This window comes from Sinocyclocheilus anshuiensis, unplaced genomic scaffold (assembly GCF_001515605.1).
Source record: "Sinocyclocheilus anshuiensis isolate Anshui unplaced genomic scaffold, SAMN03320099.WGS_v1.1 scaffold1930, whole genome shotgun sequence".
Classification (NCBI taxonomy): domain Eukaryota; kingdom Metazoa; phylum Chordata; class Actinopteri; order Cypriniformes; family Cyprinidae; genus Sinocyclocheilus; species Sinocyclocheilus anshuiensis.
This window is the reverse complement of record NW_015547726.1, coordinates 107,692-132,414: the sequence shown is the minus strand read 5'-3', so window position 1 is coordinate 132,414 and position 24,723 is coordinate 107,692. Positions and strand designations below refer to the sequence as shown.

The 24,723-nt window shown below is 38.6% G+C and overlaps 2 protein-coding genes across 3 annotated transcripts; both read right to left on the bottom strand.

The window, feature by feature from the left end:
- On the bottom strand, positions 1-12,394 carry LOC107704286 (matrix metalloproteinase-14-like). Its single transcript, XM_016507175.1, has 10 exons — positions 11,820-12,394; positions 5,687-5,835; positions 5,161-5,283; positions 4,487-4,794; positions 3,870-4,031; positions 3,266-3,432; positions 3,041-3,179; positions 2,773-2,923; positions 2,575-2,690; positions 1-1,591 (listed from the first exon to the last, which is right to left on the bottom strand). The coding sequence occupies exons 1-10, from the start codon at positions 11,904-11,906 to the stop codon at positions 1,146-1,148; spliced, it is 1,848 nt and encodes a 615-aa protein (XP_016362661.1). The 5' UTR covers positions 11,907-12,394; the 3' UTR covers positions 1-1,145.
- Positions 12,395-14,013: 1,619 nt separating this feature from the next.
- LOC107704285 (sal-like protein 2) lies at positions 14,014-23,061 on the bottom strand. 2 transcript variants are annotated; one of them, XM_016507173.1, is made up of 4 exons: positions 22,557-23,061; positions 21,145-21,319; positions 15,739-19,295; positions 14,014-15,578 (listed from the first exon to the last, which is right to left on the bottom strand). In XM_016507173.1, exons 2-4 carry the CDS (start codon positions 21,218-21,220, stop codon positions 15,441-15,443), a joined length of 3,771 nt encoding a protein of 1,256 aa, XP_016362659.1. In that variant the 5' UTR covers positions 21,221-21,319; positions 22,557-23,061; the 3' UTR covers positions 14,014-15,440. The 2 variants fall into 2 exon arrangements, with proteins under 2 accessions (XP_016362659.1, XP_016362660.1); XM_016507174.1 differs by lacking the exon at positions 21,145-21,319 and having other exon boundaries at positions 22,557-22,616.
- Positions 23,062-24,723: the final 1,662 nt, after the last annotated feature.

Below are 24,723 nucleotides of genomic sequence, written 5' to 3'. Positions count from 1 at the left end.
TCAAATACAGTACAATATAAAGCCATACTAATGGAGGACACAGACAGACAGCACAGCTTTGCAGGCATTGTTAGTGGGATAAGTATCAGTTATCTTTGGAATGGCACATGACTTTGGTTTCTTAACCTGAGTTGGGAGTTGCATGGGGTGAGAGCGGAACCCTGTGTTGGTTTTAATGAAAAGAATTACCTTTCATGAGCCAATGCAAATAATCTTTCATGATATCTGGTAACTTTGTGCATATGGGAGCACTTCAGAAGTACTGTGGTGGTCCCATGGTTCAGCGATGGCAATACCATGGTACGTAATGATTACTATATTCATGCACTAAGGTATTTATATAGTACTAGAGAGAATACCATGGCACTATAGCACCTTCCAACCGACTTACCTAGTTCATGCATCCTGAAAGGATTTTAAAAATGAACAGAAATTACACTCACAAAAAGCAATTTCTGGAAAAGTGTAAATCTAGTTTAATTTGTTTTTATGAATTTTCACAAATGAATTTCATATTTTTTTTCCAGGTTTTTCATCACTGTGGACCCTGTAACATTCAAAAACCATGGTAGTATGGTTTTGTTATTGAGGTTGCATGAGACTGCTGGAAATGTGATAAGCATTGGCCGCAACCTGAGAGAAGTACAAAGTCTTCTGATTGCGACAAACGCTGTTTTCGACAGAGGGTAAGAATTCACAATTAGACATACAACAACAACAATCACAACTTTAAAATGACATTTCCAAAAGGCTAAACAAACAGCGATGAGCTGGCGTCATTGGCTACACCAGAAGGGAAAGAAGAGAAAGACATTGAGAGAAGAGGGGAGAGATGAAGTGAAAGTGACACAGGGGAAATACAAGTACCGTACGCCTTTGTACAGCGTGCGAGAAGAGCTCGGCACAGGTGTGAAAGCAAAACGTTCAAAACCACTAATTACAAAATATAAAAATTCAGAGATTTGTCTTAGTGGCATCATTTCTAAAGTAAACAACAAAGGGTCCCTTTTGACCAAAACCATTTTTTTAGACTTGCTTTTTTTGCTCATTTTGGTTTTGCTTTGCTAGTAAGTCCCCTTCTTCCATATTCTCAATTCTCTCCTCTCCTCCCCTTTTCTTTTCTTCCATTATCCCTTCTTAAACATTTAAACCTTGTCCAGTAGAGAGCGTTGGCAGTAGAGCAAACGTCTCGGTGTGCCGTACCTGCGGAAGAAGAGAAGTGCTCCGAGCGTAAGGATCACGCAGACCAGCAACATGAGTGGCACCACCACAGCAGCCGCTCCTCCACCACTGCTGGGTGCGTCTTCGACCTCGATTATGATCACCTCTGTCTCCTCCTTTTTGCCCTCTTCCTCAGTCTTGCCATCCTCGCGTGTGCGGTCACGCTCTCGTTCGCGCTCCCTTTCACGTTCTCTTTCCCGCTCACGTTCACGATCACGGTCACTTCCTCCACCTCCACCACCTGTATTGGAGTCCTCGTTAGGACAGCCCATCCAATCCTTAAGCGCAGACTTGGGGTATCCAGGTTCCACTCTTAATAACTGGTTGTTAAACTTCCAGTACTTATTGGCTTTGTAGAAGTAGGTATAACCTGTAAAATTTAAGAGAGAAAAGGTCAGGACTATACAAAGGTAGCAATCTTTGGCTCAAAGCCTACATCCTGACATTGTTTTAATAAAACTAGAGTAAATCTTTTTTTTTTTTTATGTATGTCTTGTATTAGAGAGAGGCAGGAAAATATTGGGATAAGCGAGGGAATGGGGGTCAGGAAATGACACAGGCCAGACTTGTGTTCTAACCAAGCATAACGTGACAAATGATAAATGCTGTATAAATAAAATTTATATTTGTGCATGTGTCTATATATATATATGTGTGTGTCTATTGTATTAACATCATCAAGGGGTAAAAAGAGTAATACTATTATAATTTAATAATTTCAAATATAATAATTGTAATAAACTGTAATAATTTAAAATAACAGTTTTTTATTTTATTATATTTTAACTTTATTCATCACAGACAAAGCTGAATTTTCAGTAGACATTACTTCAATTTGCTGATTTTGGTGCTCAACATTTCTTTCGTGAAAAGTGCTATTTTTTCAGGATTCTTTGATGAATAGAAAGTTCAAAAGAACGGCATTTACTTGAAATAGAAATCTTTTGTTACATTATAAATGTTTAATGCATCCTTGCTGAATTAAAGTATTGATTTCTATCAAAACATTTTGAGTGAACAAAACTTTTGATTGGCTGTGATTTTATCCTGTTACGCAATGTTTTTGCTTTCAGAATGAACAGACAAATGCTTAGAATAACTGGAAATGTTTTAGCACATAGTAAGATTAGGTTGCGAATAGGTGTTTTCTTGTGTTAATGCATAATTCTGTTTACTGAAATAAATGAACTTTTCCACGACATTCTAATTTATTGAGATGCACCTGTATGTCATATGACTGACAGTATACTAAGATCTAGAATGGACAAAGAACAACCATGTCAGAATAAGAAGGCTTATTATTATGAAAGACTGGAGGTGGATTAAAAAAGCAGAAGGCAGTGAAAGACTTACTTTGATCTCGACTCATGAAAGCAGCCTTTATGTTGTCTGGAACGCCTTGCCATTTACTCATAGGTTTGGGGTAGTCTGGATCCACTGACTGCGTGTCTTCATTGTAACGATAATATCTGATTGAAGATAAGAAATAGTTTCAGATCTAAGCTCCGTTTGTTCTCATGCCTTGTATTATGGGATATCAAAGCTACTGACTTGTTTCCTCTGAAGAAGTAGGTGTTGCCAGTAGGGGTGTACAGGAGGGCTGCATCCAGTTTGTCCTTTGGAATACCACTGCCCATTTCTCTCAGAGTCTTCGGGTAACCTGACTCCAAGTTCGATTCAGTGAACACCCAATGCCTGTCCCCTGCACGACAGAGATGACAAAATATATTACTTCTGGAGCAGTAAGCAGGCCAGTTAAAGCCAAAGGACAAAACCCTCTTTTTTCCATTGAAATCATGCGATTGAAGAGGACTAGTACCTTTAAAAAAGACAAATTTCCCATCTTCTCTTTCGTAGGCAGCATTAATATTTGTAGGCAGACCTCTCCAGAAATGTCCAATTGGCATGGGGTAATTTTCCATAACCCGATTATTACGAACGCGCCAGAACCACTTATCCTAAAACACAGGGAAATTGTGATGAACACACATACTGCATGATATCCAACTCCAACTCGATGCATACACACATATTCCATCCATACCTTAAACACAAACATTTCTCCTCTGAAAATGGCAATGGTGTCAAAATGGCCTTCGCAGATGTCAGGACCAAAGCTAGGTCCTCCAGGCCTGTATGGTGTGGGATATGGAGTGTGGTGGGGGGTCTGTGGGGTGACAGGTGGTCGCGGACGGCCTCCGGTGTTTGGTCCTGAACAGTGCAAAAATTCATTTTTGTGAATTAGTTCATTCACATTGGTCTATGATGAAATAAATTATTAGCTGATCAAACAAATAATCTAAATATTTAGTCAAATGCTGCTGTTCATCACTATATTTTGACTGTTAAATAGATTCTGGTTTTATTAGTTGTACTTAATGTTCAATTTAACTGTCAGTTAGCTTTATTCATCTTTTATCCAAACGAATAAGCTTTGGAAAGCAAAGCAGAATAATTTGCTAATGCTAATTTCGTTTTTTTTTTGTGCCAGATAAATGGTCTGATTACACATTTAATTATTCTAGTGACAGTGATTTATAAATATATTGTAAACATATAATTTTAGTTTTAGTTAATGATAACCCTGCCTTGAAAAGAACTATGATGTGGTTTAGCAATTCAAGTTGTGATGATATTGATTGTTTTACCATAAAGCTGCTGAATGCCTCTACGGTCATCTTCAGGAAGCACAAAGTTCTCAGTGTCCATCCACTGGTAGAAGGGAGCCATGATGGCCGAGGGGTCATTTGAATGTTCCATTCCCAGGGCGTGACCCAATTCATGCACAGCCACCAGGAACACATCATTACCTGAATGAAAGTAAGAGATAGCCGTTTCAGTACAGGTAAGATTTGGCTAAGTAGCATGCTGTATAATTGTGCAGTACACATTAAAAACAACTATTTTGAGACGCTAAGAATAGATAGCACAGAATGACTGCTGAGAGCAATTATTCTGTTCTTTCAAAGCTTGTTTTTGGGCATTCCGTCCACAGCAGGGAAACGTCAAAGAAAAGCTTCTTGGATAGAGATGTTCCAAACATTCCTGATTCAATCCAATTCAATGAAAGTGTGCACAAACACAACACTTGCCTGGACTTGCCTCACTCGTTCTCACACAAGTATTCAAGCCAAACAAGTTTGAGTTTATCTGAACTCACTTATTCATCTCTAAACAAGTACCGCCATCCATACTAACAAAAATAAGTGAGATCCTTGGGAAGTCTAGAGTACTTTCGCTATCTTCTGGTGTTTGTACTCCTCACCCAAAAGGTCACGGTTGCCGATGGTCCAAGGCTCTGCTGCATCGAAGTGTGTGTCTCCTCCTATGCCATTGCCTGGGAAGTAAGCATGAGCCAAAAAGCCTCCCTCGCCATCAAACGGACTGGCGTCGCCATGGAAACCATCAGCGAAGAAGAGCATGATGTCAGCAAAGTTTTCAACCTTGTCTCCGATGTCACTGTAAGGGATCTCTCGGAATCGCAAAGGGGTAACGCTTTCCCACACTTTGAAGGCTTTTCTGATCGCCTCAAACGTCTCGTATTCCCCAACTTTTGGTGTGTAGTTCTGTATGCTGAGAAGAGATAAGAAAGGGTGAATCGGAGAGGCAATCAGAGGAAAGTAGGACATAGGAAAAAGAGGAATATATGGAGGAAAGTGGGAGAGAAAGTGATTTACATTACAGACAAGTCACACAGGAATTTTGGCCTTGGCTGCAGTGGAGCAGAATCGTATAGTAGGCCAAAGATGACTTTTCCATAAGTGTGGTGCGTATTTACTAAAGCATAGCCACAGCCATATCTAAACGTTTATGACAGCAAACCTCAATTAATCGGTAATGGCTTGGACGGGAGTTTTGTGCCTAAAATGACTTAAATACAGTTTAACATGCACTCCTCTTTTATTGATCCAGCAGGATGGAGTTAAAGTTGTCTCTTACCAGAATGTGATCTCATTTTTATCCCATTTGAGTCCCTGGATTGCGTAGCGCTTCTTTCTCAGGTTGCTTTTCAGTTCGGCTCCGAACTTGTCTGGGACGCCGCAGCGTGGCTTCTTCATTGCCCTGGCAATCACCGTCCAATACGTTAGATCATCCACCACACCACAGATTTAATTTCAGTGATTTTGGACAGGATGGCCATTAATTTCTGTCCTCATATATTCTACATCTTCTGTGCCTCATTGCACACCAGTGGAGGATTGCTGACACAATGCTCTAGTTTTCCATTTTCTCCTTCCATGACTAACAACCACGTAACTGATTGGCCAAAATAATTCCACAGAGACATCTATAAGCTCTTGAATCTCTTGAACTAGCCACAGGTGTTCAAAAAATGCAAGACTGATTCCATGGAGAGAAAATAGTATCATCTAGACCCAATTTGTGTTATTAACTGGACATGGAAACACTAATTACAATACACAGTAATACACTGCTGTTTCAATCATGTGGGCAGTTGACTTACTCTAGAGTACCAGGATCCAGGTTGCCGGTGACTTTCAGGCCGTAGAATCTCTGCATGGAAGCAATGGCAGAGGAGACGGACTGAGGAGAGCGGGCCGTATGTGTGCGGAGATCACCAGGTGGCAAGTAACCGTATTGCTGTAGCCATGCCTAGAAAGCGAGAGAAAGAGAGAAAAAGGTATTTATTATTGGAAAGATACCTTGTTTTGTTAATTTTCAGCTGTGATATTAAAATGTTGTTTTCTGTTTTTAAATTGAGGTGCATGAGGTCATACTGTCATATAGATATTAGTTCTGTTCTCTGACTACATCATTAAACTCAGTTACAAAAATTTCTCCTTTTATCTAATTTTTTTTAGAGGTATCTGCAAAAAAGAAAAAAGAAAAGAAAAAGTAAAAATAATCCTTATTTTGTCTTGTTAATAATGGTTATACTTGAGCAAAAAATAAACTAACTTGTTTTAAATACATTACCATTTAAAATTACAATTTTTTAAAGAAATCATTTTAACAGCGATTAACAGCAATTATTTTTTAATTGTAAAAAAAAAACAAAATCCTGGAAAAAATGTATAATCTTTTTTAACTGCAATATAAAGCAGCACAGCTGTTTTCAACATTAATCATAAGAAATATTTATTGAGAACCAAATCAGCATATTATAATTATTTCTGAAAGATCATGATGTTGAGGAGTATTGGCTGCTGAAAATTCAGCTTTACCATCACAGGAAAAAAATACATTTTGAAATGTAGCAAGAAAGACTTAATTTGTAACAGTATTTCACAATATTATTGTTTTTACTGTATTTTTTATCAAATAAATTCAGCCTTGGTGAGCATAAGAGACACCTTTCAAAAACATAAAAAAAAAAACATTACTGAGCCCAAACTTTTGAATGGTTATGTATATCTTGTTTTTTTTTTCTTTTTTCTTACCCCATTGGAATTGTTTTTCGCCCCATAAAATTTTGCTAGATTCATCATTGAAACAAGAAAAAACTTTGCCAACAAGGTAAGAAAATATAAAGTAAATTGAATATATATTTTAATTCTTGTTTTATGCAAATTTGCTTCTCAAGTATACTTTATCTTGTTTTAAGGATGTTTAGACAATAATTTTTACTGGAAAAGCAGGCAAAATACTGATTGAGAAAATTAGTTTTTTTGGAATTGACTGGAATGGAATTGGCTGGAATACATTTGACAAAACAAGAACTTCATTTAATGTTAGTAGGAGTGTAACTCACAAACCCATGGGATCAGGCAGGGTTCCTTTCCACAATTCATTTCACAAATCACTTATAAGCATTAAGAACTCAAAATTCACTTAAAGAAATACTTCTAAACAAATGTATATATCAAGTGTGTGTCTAGATTGATTTATGGCCTTGCTTTCCTTTGAGGCAAAAGAAAGAAACTGCATTATCTCTATCTTGAAACTGAGTCAGTGACGGCACAAATGCATTTTTGTTTGTAGCAATATAGGATGATAGATGAGATAATGAAAGGTGAAATGTTATCTGTCTGCGACTCCCTCAGGGAGACAGATGCTGTCTCCAGTTAAACCAAACTGTCAGTCAGTAATTTCCCAGGAAATTTCTGGTTAATACCATTGAAACCTCAGAGACAGAGCCTTTATCCTGTAATCCTCCTCCACCACTCTTTCTCTCTCTCTCATGCTACTACAGGAATGAAGGGCAACAATGTAGACACACCCTGTGGGGCCTCAGCACACCTTCATTCAGCTGTAGCTCATACAGAGAAACACATGTGGATCACATGATTTGGCTGTTGTAGCTTCTTTGTGAGTAAAGTGTCAACAGAAAGAGGTTCCTCAGCATGATCAGCATGTTTTATGTTTATAAAGGTGCTCTCTGGCTGAATGTGTTTTTGAGTGTGTGTTTTGGCAGCAGATGTGATTACGTCTACACAGTCAGATGCTTCAGAGCATGTATTCCAAGTTGATGTAATCCTGGAAATTGTTTTTTTTTAAGAATTTCCTGTTTTCTTGTATTTTTATCCCTCTATTTTTTATTTTTGTCTCAGCATCTTTTCTCATCTATGGGATTGTGAATTAGGCATGGGCCGATTACCAGTTTCAAGGTATACCGCGATTTAAAAATCTCACGGTTTCAAAACCACTAATATTTTCCGTTATACTGTTCCTGCGGTATGCGCTGTTTTTCATGTCTCCTCAAAGACTGAACGTGTAGGAATCCCTCAGGTTGAGTGCAGTGTAGAGAGTAAAAAAGACCCTCCTCCTCCTGTTGGTGCGAGCGAGTGGTCAGTCACGTGTGTGTAGGATGGCCGAACTTAAGGAGCTTCCCCTGGAACTTACGCGATCGGCAACCGGCCATTTTTTGTCTTATTGCAACTAGTCTCTGTTCTGGACTTGCACAAATTGCGTTGCAATGCAATCATTTTCCAAAATGTCATTTATGTGAAAATATGAAGTCTGTAATCGCCCATTAACACAGGCCAGAGACGCTGAAGACGGACGCACAGATGCTCAAAAACAAAATATATTGTGTTCAGTGGAAAAAAGTTGTTTTTTTACCCAGTCATTTAAAAAAATAACACATTTTAGAGCTGTAACGACAATACCGTGATATTTTTTGCTTAAAGTTATCATACCGTCAAAATCTCATGCCTAATTGTGATATTTCTTAACTTCCTCAAAGTTCTTCTCCATTCCTTTATATCATCAGACATTGTGAGTCTGTGACTCACTCTCAGTCCTTCACAGCACAAACAAAGGTTCAGTGTGTTATATCCATAAGAGGGAAAGAAGGCTGTTAATGGAATAGGGATTGGTGGGGGATGGCCGAGATTGTGATAGATGATCATGTCCCCTACGCAATCCAGCGACTGAAATTGGATAAAATTAAAATCACATTTTGGTAAGAGACATTTGGTAAGAGTGCACCATAACTCCATTCTGCTGGATTAATAACATGTAGTGAACTGAAACAGGACAAACATCATGAGTGATGTCTTTGCTGTTGTGCAACATTACTTGCATCTCTCAAAAACAAGTTTAAAATTGGAACTCAAACACATCCCGGCAGAATCTACCTCTTTTTGCCAGTACTTTCTGTCTTCCTCATAGAGGAAGTCTTTTCCACAAAAAAGGTGTCCTTAAATTTTCACATAAAAGTTAACTCATTATTCCCCAAAGTTATAAATACAATTTGGTCACGTGATTCATATGAAATACTGGCTGTGCCATCCATCACTTCTGTGGTCTGCTAAAGTGGCGGTGCCAGGTCACAACACAAGATGACCAGTCTATGATTATGTCATTATACTAATCAAGACCAAATACTAGGAAATACTGGGGAAGATCTATGTTTGGGTTTGTAACTGTAAGTGTTTGTAACTTTTATAATTTGAAATGATAAATCAGGTGATCTCATAGCCACCCAGAGCTATTTCAATTACCAATTTCTAAGTTTTAATATAAAGAAAAAAAAATTAACACCTCTCACACACCGGGGTGGTTGCAGATAGGTGTATAGATCACATTCAAAGCAATGGAAAACCAAGTCATGAATTTTTATTAAATAATCTGTGAACCTTCTTCAGGCATTTTAGCTTGAGATATACCTGAAAATGAAGTTTTGCAAGGTACGACAGTGTGCAAGACTTTTTCCTATCTTTTTTGATACATAAAGGAGCAACAGGCACCATTTTATGTTTGAGCGCATATGCACATTAAAATCAGAGAGACTTGAGAGAAAGACATGCAATTTTAAGGGAAAATGAGTCACAATTTCCGTTTACTCTGGGCCAGTGGAATAACACAGAATCTGGGTGAGCGTGTGGTGAAGCCAAATCCAATGAAGCCAAAACATAAAAATGCAGTTCAACTGCTCAGATTATGCTAATGAACCTCAACAGCTAGCTAAATGTATCAACACTGTAACATCAACCACAAGTTTACCACTGAAGTTTACCTATCACGAAAACAAAGTTTACTCTGCAAATCCTTGCACTGTGAAGTCCCTAAATTCCTTGTATTTCATTCAAATTAGGAATAAATTCTATTCTATTGATCAGTGGTTCTATAAGAAAGAATGTATTCCAATTTTATTATTTTATTTTCAATTATTTTATTTTTTTATTAATTTTTTATGGATACTGGTGGTTGGATGCTCTGTGGAAAAAGTCTGAAGTTACTAGTTATTTTATAGATGAGTGGGTCAGATTTTTACACTTGAGGCACTTGGCTGTTTGATGAAAAATAATCTTTTCAAATGGAAAGTGCATAATGAGAACATTACTATTAAATAGGAAAGGATGTTGGGAATTATCTTTCCAATATGTTCCAGAATTACTGCAAACAACTGTGGGTTGTTTGGCCTTAAGTGACACAGGAACTAGACAATTTGTAGTCCAATTCAGCCTTTCATTTTTCTGTTATTCTCTTGCTTCTGAAATGACATCACTTTTCATCCTACAATAACTTCTATTCTTTATGCAGACTTGCATCATTCACACCCCACCACATTTCCTGTCTGAAAAGATCAACTCCATTTTTTCCCATATCTTTGTGCCTCTTTTCTGTAACATGCTACCCCCTTCCACATCCCACTTCCTTCCTTACGCTTTGACACTACATCACTAACTGCTGGCATCATCTCACATCTGTCCTAAAGCCATGTGGTCAAGACTGTACGGAAAATCCCTTGGCCATTTCCTCTGGTTCTGTCCTATAAAAGACGTGGCTAGCTATATGTGGCCAAATGCACATCCCAATAGAGCACTATGATGTAAAACTCCCTAGAAGTTCTTCATAAATGTAGTAGCACTCTTCAGGTAATTTATCCAAGACCTGTCCATTGCTGTCAATGACGAGAAGTGTATCAAAAATAGCATGTCATGGTTTGTGTGGGAGTAAATGACTTTCACAACAAAGGGAAGTGGATATTGACACTAATATTGTTCAAAACCACAGGTGTGCATGAGTCTATAACATAAAGATATCCTTAAGGAATTAGGAGAACTCCCTGCAGGATTGTGATGACTTCCTGTTAGACGAAATGGAGAAAGAGAGGAAGAAAAGAGCCCATATGAAGTTTTCCGCTCTGTCTAAACCCCTTCTCTCTTTTTTTACCAAAACTATAAGGACAGATGTCATCCATTAAATCCTGCAGCTTATAGGAGCAGAAAAACGTTTTCCCCCCAAACTCATCCTCAGCATATCCATCCACCCTCTGACCACAACATTACAGTCATGACTTTTCTTCCTGTTTTCTTGTGGTAATTGTTCGTTCTTTTTTTGCATCCTCAGCATCTTTCTCTCTGCGGTCTCTCACTTGACCTTAATTCAGAATCCTCCACTCCTCTCCTATTTTCTAAGTTTTTACTTTGATCACTGAGCAGAAATATCAGAGATTCTTAAATCTAAACATCTGTGACTGAAAAATGCAACTGACTTGCAGCTGGTAAAGACTTTCCCATATAAAGATTTGATTTTAGAAGCTCACAATGGTAATAACATCCATAATATAACCCTTTCTGGATTTCACTCAACTTTTCAAAGTTATTTAGGAAATGAGTGTGACATAATTAGATATGTACATTCTAATTGTACTGAAAAGCGCTATACAAATAAACTTGACTTGACCCCCCCCCCCACATGTTCTTGACAGGTATTGTGCGATTCACACTACTAAGACTTTAAATTAAGGACCCCAATATATATCAGTCTCCCTAAATCTGTACAGCATGAGTCTCATAGTCTGTTTTTATCAGTCAAGCATTTACCTACTTCAGTGAAGGTCACACGTGTTTTGGCATGCATAAAGAAGACTGTATAGTATAAGTAGACTATTGTCAAGAAAAAATATTCAATTTATTTGACGTATTTTGTTTGACGTATTTTATTTATATGGATTTCAGCACATAGCTAATTGTTATACAGTTGCAATATGATGTGATACGGAATGCTTTTTTTTATTATTATTATTTCTTGAATATAACGTTTTTCTTACATGCATCGGTGCATGTCCAGACCTTCACACAAGAACATTTTCACAACATAAAACATCTGCCACCGCACAATGGATCTAAATGTGTTATCAGTAATAAATATTTGTATTTATCTCGAGAAAAATGCACTATACTCACCTCAGGTTTCCTGTCTTGTTTTGAGGACGATCTGTGCGCGCACACAAATATAAGGAGCAACAGCTCCGTTAACCGGCTCCAATTCATTCTTCTGTCGATGAGTCCTTTTTGAAAATACGTGTATTAATCTTAATAAAGTTTGGCTGCTTTTGCAACTGTCAAAACATAACCACGCTTTAAAAAAAACTAGCGCCTACCACTTTTGTGGTACAAAATCAACGAGAACTTTGACTTCTCCAGGAAAAAGGGAGAATGCTGAAGTTTATCAAAATGTAAACAATTACTGCTATAGATTACTATTGCATCGCAGTGACTGATACTCTATAGTCATAAAATCATACTGTTTTATGTACTAAGCGCTGAAAATATTGCATCGACAGAACGCAGTATGAAGATAAACATTCCTTGCGAAATTTCTCTTTGTCTTATTTCTATTTCATTGCGCAAGTTGGTTCAAATCTTCGGGTTCATATGCACAGCAGCCCCTTTCTCCGGGCTTGTAGATGTGGTCTCTCGATGGGTATTGCCAAAAAACTGATCCTGAAAAGCCAAAGCCCTCCCTCCTCAATATAAGCCCATCCCGCTCCCTTCAACTGCTCGAACTTAATGGCCTTGCTGACGACCTTCTTCTGCTTTGCTTGGCTCGACCTTGTGGACAGAGAAAATACTTAATCTGCCACAATTCTTCCCTCTAACTAGGCTATTGTTTAGCTTTTGCCATTTTAATTCATGGTTTTGCTTGACATTCGTTTGGTGTTTACCATCTGACTGTTTGCGGACGGTACTTGACTGGTCAAAACATTGCTAAAGCAAACAAGCATGACAAAATGATTAATTTCAACTGATTGAATGGAAATATATATGCGCATAATGCCAGGACATTAATTTAATGTAATTTATCTTTTTATGTTATTGTTTATGTTATTGTGACAGCCGTAGAATTAAATATGGGTGTGTATTAGGAAGTCATTGGAAAGTCCCCCCCCTTTAACTCTTTATTCCCTTTATTTATTTACCTATTGATTGATTGATACAATTTTTAGTTTGGGACCATTTTAAATAGTTTACATTTTAAAACGTTTACAATGGTGTTTTTTATCCAGGCTCCCATAGTCAATTATTTTATGATTTAACAGCTTTCAGTGGCAACTGATGTACGGTATACTTTTTTTTGTTTGTAAAAAAAAATCCAGTTTTTATGTCTTCAGTCTAGAAGAGCTAAGGTTTAACACCTACTGCCGCCTACTGGTGAGATTCTGTCATTGCATGTTTCGTATATAAGAAAAAAATATATATTCATATCAAGAGTCTAATAAACTTTCCTTTTATTGTTGGAAGAGCTTCTATCCTTGATGCTGTGTGTGAAGATGGAGGTGCAAATCTACTTCTATCGAAAGGTTCAATGATGTTAAGGTATGTTTGAATGCAACATGAGGTCCATTTGAACATCCTGGTGTTTGAAACTGTTTGTATGTGCTATTATCTGTCTATGGATGTGCTGAACATCTGTGACTTTCTCCAAAAGTAAGACATTCAGAATGTAATAAAGTGAAAGATAATTTATTTGGCCATATATGTTTTTTTCCATTGCTCAGATCCAAGGTTTTGTACTTAGTATGGCAGTATTTGTGACGTGGTGCGTTGGCCTTGGATACAAGCAGTTTCCAAATGTCACCCTTGCCATAAATTTCAGCTTTGTGAAGTTTACTCTACCCTGAGCTTACACACGTGACCTTCTCAGGTGCAGCATTTGTAATGTGCAGCATTTGTAATTGTAATTCTGTAAACAATTTAAATACAGGTTTAGTACTCATTTTAAAAACCCATACATACAGAATTTGAACATCACACCAACATACACATACCCCTACACACAAACACAGACTATACTCTGCTTCCTTCTGTGCCTCTGCATGGTTGTCATGGTGCAAGAGATTAGAGGCCAGTCCTCAGACAGATTGTCAAGGCTTCCTCCAGTTTCTCCCTCACTGCGCTTGATGTGGCACACACAGAAGCAGTGCAGAGGAGTTTGATTGTGTTAGGGAGTGAACGGATTAGGGTTGCCTGTACCTGAAGAAAACTGTTTCCCTCAGACCACCAAGGAAGAATAACATCACTGTAGATGAGATTTATACTCTAAAAAACAACAACAAAGAGTGAGCATGATTAAAAGAACTCCATATTCTAGTTCTTGTCATGAATACACTGGTTTTTATTTCCTTTTTTATCTTTTAGCTGTACCATGAAACTACATATTACAGTCAGACTCATACACCCAATTCATTTCTATAGAAGATACATGTAAAAGTATCCAGGCAAAGAACAAACAACACCGAAGAAATAAACATTTTCACCAAGAATTATAGAAAGGGTTACCTTTTAAGCTACATAATGGTTCATCTCAGAATCAGTCAATTTATTTCTACCTTTTTCAATAGCTACACTAACAATATTAAAGTAACAAGAGCTTACACTGACATACAGGCTTGTTAAACAATCTTACCCGACTCTTTAGTCTAGTTGATGTTAAGAGCAGTATATTGTCTAATACTGTACAGCTGGACAGGACTAACATGGACACAATGGACATAGTTTGACAGGTCATATTTACAGTTTGGTGTTTTGGTGCTTCCCAACTGATAAACTGTTACGTAAAAGCCTGAAGATTTAGTACAAGTCAAGAGTATTTCATGTGAATTTACATAATGTAAATTTTATGAAGTGTTTAACATATCAGCTTGTTAAAAGCACTGGTTCACAGTTGGTTTGCCCTAGGAAAACAATTTAACATTTACTTCCTCTTAGCTCCAGCTGCACCGTCTGTACTAAGCGTTTTGAGTAGGGTATTTTTTTTAAACATTTGAGCTTATTATGAAAACTGATAAGAGCTTGAATTTTTGACCAAAGGTTGATAACAATTATTTCTGCATGGCTGCCCTAGAAGAAGGTATCGACAAGGTGCGTTTTATATTTTTTCATTTGAAATACACTCCCTCCAAATTTTACCATCCCATCCTTTATAGATTTTGATCAAAAACTCTGCATATTTTTTAAAATGTTGTTATTTAAATGGTATACCAATACAATAACTAACTCTTAGTGAGAAAGTGATCAATTATGTCATCATTGGCTTCATAAATTTTGGTCTGTTCCTCACCCAAAGCTATTGTTCAAATCCTTAGCTACCTTAAGATCTTTACTTTGGAAAAGTAAACAAATCCATCTTACCTTACACAGACAAAATAATTAACATTTATCTAAAAGAACATCACATAATATTCAAAGAAGTTCTATAAGATATATTTAGACATCATTACATATATTAAAATACACAATGCAGGTATTTTAATATAAAAGATCTGGGTTAAAGATCAGAGACATTTTCAAAACCAAGAAATAACCCTCTATGTGTTTACTGTGTGCACATGAATGGGGTTGTGTTTTTTTTTTGTTTTTTTTCCAGTCAAGTGACAAGTCATAGTCCAAAATATCCTTCAGGTTCCTTCCCATTTGTCAGCTATTAAATTCATCTTAACACTTTTTTTCTGATTTTTTTAACAGGGTCTAGTGGAGAGCTCTCTGATGCTTGCTGATGTTTTCGGAGGGCTTGGTTCAAGAAACTCACTGATGTCCTGGTGGCAGGAAGGTTGCAAGGTGGTGAGTTTGTGACCGCTCATGATGCAAGACTCTCTCTGGGCCCTTGGTCTTTGCAGGAGCTCGGGGTGCCTTGGCAACTCCTCCATGGTGCTTCATGTGTCCCTAGAAGTTATAGTAAGAGATGTTATTTAATTGTCATGAAACTTTCAAATTGTACCAAGACAAGGATGAAAATCTCTTGAGTAACTAACATTGCACCATGCTGAACTGTATATTCACCCTGGATGACAATAATTGTTTAGCTTAATGAATTCAGAATCACCTTAAGTCCACTGCGACTTGCATACTCTTTTCCACATTCAGAACAGTGGTATATTTTTTTTTCTGGCATCGGAGGTGGAAGACTAGGAGTCAGTGATATGCATACAGTTGATTCTGTTCTGTCCATTTCAGTTCCTGTTATATCTTTATGATCCACTTTATCCTTTGCAGTTGAACTACAGTGAGCTTCCATTATGGTCTTCTGCACACGTGTGTCACAATCCTCAGTCTCGTCCTCATTTGTCTTGTTCACAGTGTTTGATTCCGTATCTGCATTAATACTCAAATCTGGAGTTGTTCTTTGTCCATTCTTTGGTGTTTTATGTATTTTATCTTCCATCTTTTCTTCCTTAGGGAACTCTTGGGGGATTAATTTGGATATTTGGAGAAGGCTTTGGTCAGGCTCCTCTAGGCGTACTGTATGAGAAGACGCACTCTCAGATCTCAGTGCAAGGAGAGAAGGTGGTGTTGATTCTGGATGTGGTGGAGGAACTCTGGATGCATTATGAGCTTGTATACTAAGAAGATCCTCCAGATTTGATCTGGATGCAGAGCAAGGAATAGGTGAGACACATATATTTTCACTATGTTCACAGTCATCTCTTAGTGGACTTGCTTTCTTCAGAGCAGAGGAGCATGACATCTTTTTATCTTCCAAGAAGGCAGTGTTGCTGGAAATTTCAAAAGATAGTTCATCAGTGGTAGAAGGACCAGTTGTTGCTGATGCTGACTGGGTGGCAGGAATGACAAGGGAGGCTGCAGATTCCACTGGAGAAGGTACACTGATTGAGAGCTCAGGGTAATCAGCTCTGAATATTGGAGGTGAATGAGGGGTTGGATTCAGGGATGGGTCAGGGGTTAGGTCTAAAGGTGGTACAAAACCTGAGCTAAGTGAAGCAGGTAGGCTGGAGGTTATGGGACATGCTGTAGGAGCAGTACTGACAGCAAGGGATTCAGTATGTCTAGAATCCGAAACTGTCTGTAGATCAGCATCTAGTAACTGAACATCTGTAGCACTAGGGCTGATTTCTGAAGCAGAGAGCTCAATAGACTCGGAATGGGACAAAATACCACATTCTGTTGAGGTATCTGGCATGTGCTCTGGTGGTAGCTGTCCTCCTAAGTGCATGCGGATATGATGTTGTAGTACAAGGGCATTGGTAAATTTCCGCTGGCATAAGGGGCAAGAATTCTGGGCGCGACTGTTTGGAGGGCGGGCACGGTGGGTGGCAAGGTGTGCTCGAAGGCTTCCTTTAGTTGAGAAGGAACGACCACATAGCTTGCAGGGGAAGGGTCGCTCACCTAAATGAGTAGCCTGGTGTAAACGTAATGCTCTTGGGCAGCTTAGCACCCGCAGACACACACTACACTGATTGGGGGCAAGTGTACCAGCAGAATTCATAAGTCCCAGGTAGGGTGACTCCTTGCTGAAGAGGGATGATGGTATTTGGATTGTAGATGATGGAAGTGAGGTGACCACATTTGTACTGAATGTGCTTGTGCTCATTAAACCACTGCTGCTATAGCTTAATGCTCCTGCTACACTATGGCCGCTGGTAGAAGTCTCCCCAATGGATGAAACCCAATTTGACTGACCTTGTGGTTCTTTCTCCAACTTCTCCACCAGCCTCTGCAGCTTCGATGTGTCTGAGGTTGGGGTCGAGATGGATGGGGTAGTGGATGATGCTGTGAATGGGAACGTGATGTGTTGTTGTGGGGATGGCAGGAATGATCCAGCTGGAGTTGTTGGCCTGAGAAACCCATGGCCTGGATGATGCTGAGCGGAAGATGCTGGGAAGAAGAGTTTGGGTAAACTGGCAAGCTGTGAGTAAGCAGAATGGGGGAGAAGAGTAGGTATTGGTGGGGTGTTCTCATCAAAGCGTTTGACTCCTTTATACACCCCAGCAATGGAGGAGGTGGATGAGGCAGGAACTGAAAGAAGGGTGGAGGCCAGAGAGGATGGTGATGAGGATGTGATTGAGGAGGTAGTGGATGTAGAGGCTGCAGCAGCGGCAGCAGCAGCACGATTGAGCTTAAGGAGAGAGTGTGCAGTGGTCAGCAGGGCCAAATCAATACTAGGAGGATGAGATGAGGTTGTGGCACGTGTTGAGGCAGTAGTTCCCTCAGGACTGTCGCCACACAGATCATCCTCTTGCGGTTTTTGATGCCTCTGAGTAGCATTTGCATTGGTGGAGGTCTGTGTTTGTGCTGGCCCTCCTATTGATCCTCCAGTTACAGATGCAAAAAGCGAACAGGGAAACAATGAAAAAGAGAGTTCAGGGTTTTGCTCACGATGCCGCAAGAAGTGGACTTTCAGGTTCCCTCGTGTGGTGAATCGACTGAAACATACAGGACACTGGTAAGGACGCTCCCCTGTGTGTGAACGCAAGTGTATTTGGAGGGATGAATCAGTGCTGAAGAGTTTCCGACAAAATCGGCATGCATGCTGCATACGCCCTGACGATAAGACAGTTGTACCTCCTTGAGCAGAGAGTTTTGGATCCTGTGAGGGGGCTGAAGGGACAGCAGCTGCTGGTATAGATTGGTTTGGGAAGGTCACACCACTGTGTCCACTAGCTCCTATGGTGGATGATTTTTGGGATGGAAGGCTAAGAGAAAGAGTGAGTGGATAGTTTGAGGCAGCAGGTGTAGACATTGATGAAGATGTGGAAGCACTTGTATGACTGGTGAAGCTTGCTGGAGTAACTACCCCCCTGTCATACTGTGCTTTATGGGGGCGTAAGACATTCAAGAGAGGGTGGGCATGTTTGGAGGACTTAGAGGTGGTCTGGGGGGGTAGCAGGGATGAGAAACAGGCCAAAAGAGGAGCCACAGAGGTAGGGGGAGGTGATGACTTTGGTCGGGAGGTTCTGGGGTTGTTATCAGAACCTTTTAAACAGAGCTGTGGCAGAGATGGTAGTATATATGGTTTTGAATCCACTTCACAAGATCCTCCTCCCAATCTCAGTACTTGCCTACAGATTTCTTCAGTCATCTGCATTTGATGAATTTGCCTCTGCTGCAGCACACGTAGCTCCTCCAAGATGAAAGCAATACTGACGGGTGCACATGCTGGGGCTGAAGGGACCGTGCTTGGGCTGGAAGAGGGTGTAACTGGACTTGGGGGACCCTGAGGCACAGAACTGTGGCTTCCAGGATGTGGAGGCACACAGAGAGAAGCAGCAGCAGAGGAGGATGAAGAGGAGGTTGTGGTTGCTGACACACCTAACTTTGGAGAAGCCATGGGTAAATGAGTGTGGTTGTGGGTACAGAGGACAGATGGTGCAATGGTAGTCATACACTGATTAGTAGAATGGGATGGGATATCAGAAATTTGGAAAAGGTGAGACTCTGTGAGGTTTGAAGGAAATTGTATGGGTTGGCTGGGGATGTGATAGACACGATGGCTGGCTCTAGTCAGAGAAGGTTTTGTGAGCCTCTCAACTGGTGGGCTTGGGTTTAAGGAAGATTGGCCGCCTCGAGTTGTTGAGTATGAGAAAGAGCAGGAAGAGTTCTTTGCAAGAGTAGAGGTGAGGGACTTCACTGCCAACTGCTCCTCTAAGAAATGAGAGAGAAACTATTTATGCAACAATTTATGCCATACAAATAATTAAATATGATTGTACTTCTGATACTGCTAGTCTAATGTTTATAATACAAGTCGAATAAGGTGCAAGAATAAAAAACGGTACCTATTCAGGAAATTATTTGATATTAAACAGATTGTTATATTGTTGCATTGGTACATATTCGCTATTTTAATGCAGATTAGACCAATAAAGGTAGCCACTACAATACATATATGAGAATAGTTGTCAGAAGAATGTACTGTTAAAAGTCATTCTAAATGTATTATTTAATAAAATTAATGTATTACATTGAGTCATTTAAATTAGTTGTAATTGTAGAGATTACATTACACAATTAGTTTTGTAATTTTATTAATTTTATTGTTTGCTGTCTGCCACATTATTGTTGTCATTGGACTTGCGAAGCTGATAAACCCAAAGGCCTTTAGCCTTATGAACCTCCAAACCAAATTTGAACCTTTAGTACTTTTATTTTTCTTTAGGTTGTTATCTTTATTGCTGTCCAATTGTTTCTACTCACTGCTTACACAAGCGTCACCAAGGAAACATAGCATATGGAGAGGTTACCTCTGGCTGACCTTGTTAGAAACACTGTATTTGTATTAAAGGCCAACCAAAGTGTAGTATTGCTCTACTTGCCAAGGCTCCCATCAATGGCACCTACTGTGCCACTTGAACTCCCATTATCATAAACCTTCAGCAACATCTTTTTAATATTAATATACATTTCTATTACCATATCTCATAAAGTATGAAGAACATAATGTGTACTGTTAATTTCCACCTCGTTTTTAGCCAGTCTTGTACATTGCTGTCTCCTCCTCTGTTTCTCTCTCTCTATCCCCTCACTCCCTCTGATCTGAAATCCCATCCTTCAACCAGCTTACAATGCTTTTAGCACCACTAACAGCCAACTTTGTTTCCACAGCAACAATGAACACGGACAATGAACCTCGCCACAAAATTCCCAAACCCCTTCACCGACCCACCCACTAGTCTGAGTAAGTGAATATATTCTATTACATCTCATATATTTAAATAAATCTTCCGTCCTAACTCAGCGAAGCCTGAAAGGTCAGTGAGCCTTAGTGCTGTTGTCACATGCTGAAAACAGCTAGATTGCTTAAAATAAGTGACTTTCAGCATCAGAGCCATATCCAGAAACTAATGTGATTTACAGAAGACATAATAGCATGAATACAAATATACACACTCATATACTAGGGAGAGATGCAGAAAGTGTTGCCTGTACTTCAAGAACTCTAGAATTTAAGTCACAGATCAACACATTCTTATGCACGTACTTCCTGGCAGTTAATGCCTGACTGCACGACCACAAAGCCTCACGGAGACAATGAAGTCTCATGCCATTCCCGTTAAGGCACTCAAGTGTCTCCTTCTTTTTCAAAGTTGTCCACCTTTTTCCACAACAATTTCTAATCCCCTTTTCAAAATCCAGTTCAGCATATTACACATCTCTGTTACTTTTATGTTCGCTTCGCTATTTGTTCTTCTTTTCTTTTTAATCATTCTCAATAGCCATACATTTAATATCGTGGGCGGTCTAAATTCCAAGCTTGGGTCTGAAGATGAAAAGTACTAATTGGACATTCGACGGAAGCTGTTGGGATGTAACTATGTCCAAATATTACAGAAATGTATTTTATTTTTACCTTGTTTCATTTTCCTTTTCTTAAAATGAGATCAGATATTTTGAACATCTGAATCTCTTAATGTCACAGCAAATGATCTCAAATGACATGGCTCACTGACAGAAACAATGGAGCTCTCTTACTAAACAGTAAAACATTTCTCACCATGTTGAAGTAGCCACGAAGTGTTGAGGATGGGGCTGAAAAAGTGCTGAGGTCTTTTCTGTTTCCGGCGTGACATGATGCAGGGGAAAGTCAATGGCTAATTGGCCCATGGGTTGAAACAGATTGAAAATCTTTCTCTTTGAGCTAAATTACAGTAAATCTCACTGCATCAGTTCTGAGAAACAAATAAAAATCCATGTTTCATTTATATAGAGAGCTACAAGGCCAAATGCTAAGGGCATACATGAGCAAGCAATGTCTCAAAAGTGTCTATTCAGTGTCTAACTAAAATCCAAAGACAACTCTCCACCTCCTTTTCCCAGTTTCTCTCTCAAACACAGTCTCGGCTTGTTCTCTCTGCATTTGCATTCAAATAACGCACAACACCACCTACTCATGCATATACCCCTCCTTTCCCTTACACCCCCAAGTTTTGAGGCGTTCCCCTGAACCTTTTTTAAGTCTCAGTACTAAGTTTTTAATAACTGGAAACCAGGTAAGAGCATGAAGGGCTGAGATAAATTATAAAGTGCAATTTGGTAAACACTGATAGACATTTTTTATTATTATTTCATATATTTTTAATATATTTCTTATAGCTTATTGCAAAGAATCTGTCAGCAATGTACATCTGTACATCTGAACATGTATTCAAAGTTACATTGTATTATATTTGTTTAATAATGTCATATTCTCTTAAATCTGACTTTAAATATAAGCTCTTTAAAGTCATGCATTCAACAGGCCTGCATTAACTTCATTAGAACTTAAAAAAGGCCTGAGATTATCTCATGTCAGTGGCATCACTACATTAATCAAATTTAGGCCTGATAATAGAATTTGAAACAATCTACATTTTGACTGTCTGTAATACAGATGTGTCCTGTTTTCAGGGGAGATTTCAGTAGCTTAATCCGAAAAATAATGGTATTTATTTTAACAAACCATAATACATCCTTGTCCTTAACAGAACTATAGCCTATATTTCATGTACATGTGTTTCTCTTTTCTTTATTTCTTTTTTTGTATTCATTTGGCTTTCACAGCATTTGGTTATGCACACAATACTTAGATATGACACATCATTATACCATTTGTATCAAAACGTCAGATGAACAGGGAACGAGACATTTTTATTAAAGTGATATTCATGCCAAAACACAATAAAGTGTTTAGCTAGCATTTCAATATACGCAATAATACACCTCGTGAAATTCTTGTACAAATGTCATAATTACGTCAGCCAAATGCACGCGGGAACTACAGCTCTACTGTACGCGTGACCTGTTGCGTCCTCCGGCGCGCGCTCTATGATCATAACCAGTTATGATTCATATTTTTATGACTATCTGAAATACTTTGACGTAACTGACATTTTGAGTGTACGGATTGTAAATGATATAAACACTTACCAGCAGACGATAATCTTTCACGGCTGTTTTCAAAATTAGGATAGATTACGTCGTACAGTGTCTGTCAGTGTCTAATATCATCAGTGCTGTTCCGGCATTTTGCCACCGTGATGCGCAGTCGGCTCTGAGAGCATGCAGTTCGACATCTAAATTATTTATTTGCTGTACTGTCGTTAGTACACACTATATTCTGTTGTAGTCATGACTGGTCACTTCTCACCCATCGTTCAGTGTTTGGTTTGACGGCACATTGCGATTTCGTAAAGTGATATTTCGCTATTCCTGTCATTCCCATAGACCTTCCCTCCCTCGCTGCTCTGCTTCCTTTGTATTTGGTAAAAATGGCCCTCTCCCCGGCCTGAGCCTTTGTTGAGCACACTAGCGCTGCGGCATCGACGGATGTGTGTCTGTGAGTCTGTCGGTCCAATCCGGACACTGTCTCTGCAGAGTAATTAACGAGCCATTACGAGTCACGTTTGTTTTAACATCCTAAATAGAGAGTGGCTTTTGCGTTTGCTTTCGGTTTGTGATATAAGGTTCGCTTTCTTTTTAGATGACGTAGCCTAATTAGACCTTTTTTTGTTGAAAATCACTAGAAAAATGCTATTTCTTTGAGAATGTTGTAAATATGTACCCGTTCTGTTGTATTTGCAATTGGCTCAATTATTGGACTTTTTAATTGCTATAGAGTTACTGTAAGAGTAGGCTATATGATTTTATTTTGTAGGCGATTGAATTGTAAAACAAAATCATACAAAAATGATGTTAAATAAATATATCGCTTTTGCCAACCTTTTCTTGCAATAACTTGCTTAATTATGGTTCTTCTTCCTCCATCACATAAAAAAAAATCTCTACTTGTTGAGAAGTTGTTTATTTATTGAGCTACAATATTGTCCCTAGTACATATGAAACACAAGGTATTTTGTCACAAGATAAACTGTATGTAATGGATGTTTCAACCAATTTGGATAGAACATAGCTGAACTGATTCAGTTATCTTTTCAGAGATTGCATCTATGTTGTTTTGTAGTAATATTTTACGTGATGAAGAGTAAAATCGAATGAAAATCCATAAGTCTGTGACAACATGACATAGGAAATAAAGACATATCTTTAATACAATGTATTATATTTTCATTTAAGATAGCATAGGCTAGGTATATTTGTTGTGCAATTGGACTGGTGGTTTCAACATTCTGTAAATGTATTTTAAATTTAATGAAATTTAAATCCAAATACACAATTTAATTTAATTTCCTAGTTTTATGGCCTATGTGTGTAACTAACAAACCCATATATTATATGAATAATATTTTGCAATGTTTAAAAAAATACCACTTTTCTCTGTCAAAGCCTATAGATGACTGGGTGGAAATAATTCAAGTCCAATGTCCATGCACGTTAATGCGTTTGAATGGAAAATGTCAGCTACTTTAACTCTTTTGGGTTAATGTGCTGCACTGTTACTGTTTACTTTGTTTTTCCATAGGTCTGGTGCTGGCCATTAGTGTCTTTGACTCTTGCCTTTGTTCCACTCCAATTTGCTCGATCTCTGACAACTCTGCCATGGTCCCATAGTCTGATATATTATCAAAATCATCCATCCACTTGTCAATGTAAACTTAATCCACTATAAAGACAATTTATACGGTTAGATTATGTTGTTTTGTAGAAATATGTTTAGCTAAAAAATACTTTTTTTCAGCTGGTATGGATATTTAGCTAATTATTTAATAAATGCACAATATTACAACATGCAATGGTCAAATCAGTGATAAGATAGTAAAAATAACAATCTGGCTTAATGGAGTCTGCAGAGATCATGTTATACTACTTACAGTAAGGACGATCCTCCAAGATGCTTCTACACTCAGCTTGTTCTTTCTCCCTCACATCTGCTCCCTCCTCATCCTTGTCATCCATCTCCTCCAGTGCTTCACCCACAGCTACTGGGAGCACTGTGTTTAATCTGGCCATCATCTCCACCTTCTCCATCAACTCTCTGACCTGTTTCCCATCATCGTGCTGCATGTTGTTAAGAATATGATATCTGTTTCCACATGTATTGATCAGCCACTGCAGAGCCTCTCCTTCACTCTCAATGTGCTCTTCAATAGTGGGGGTCCCCATCTAGTCGCCCCTGCTGAACACCACTATACAGTAC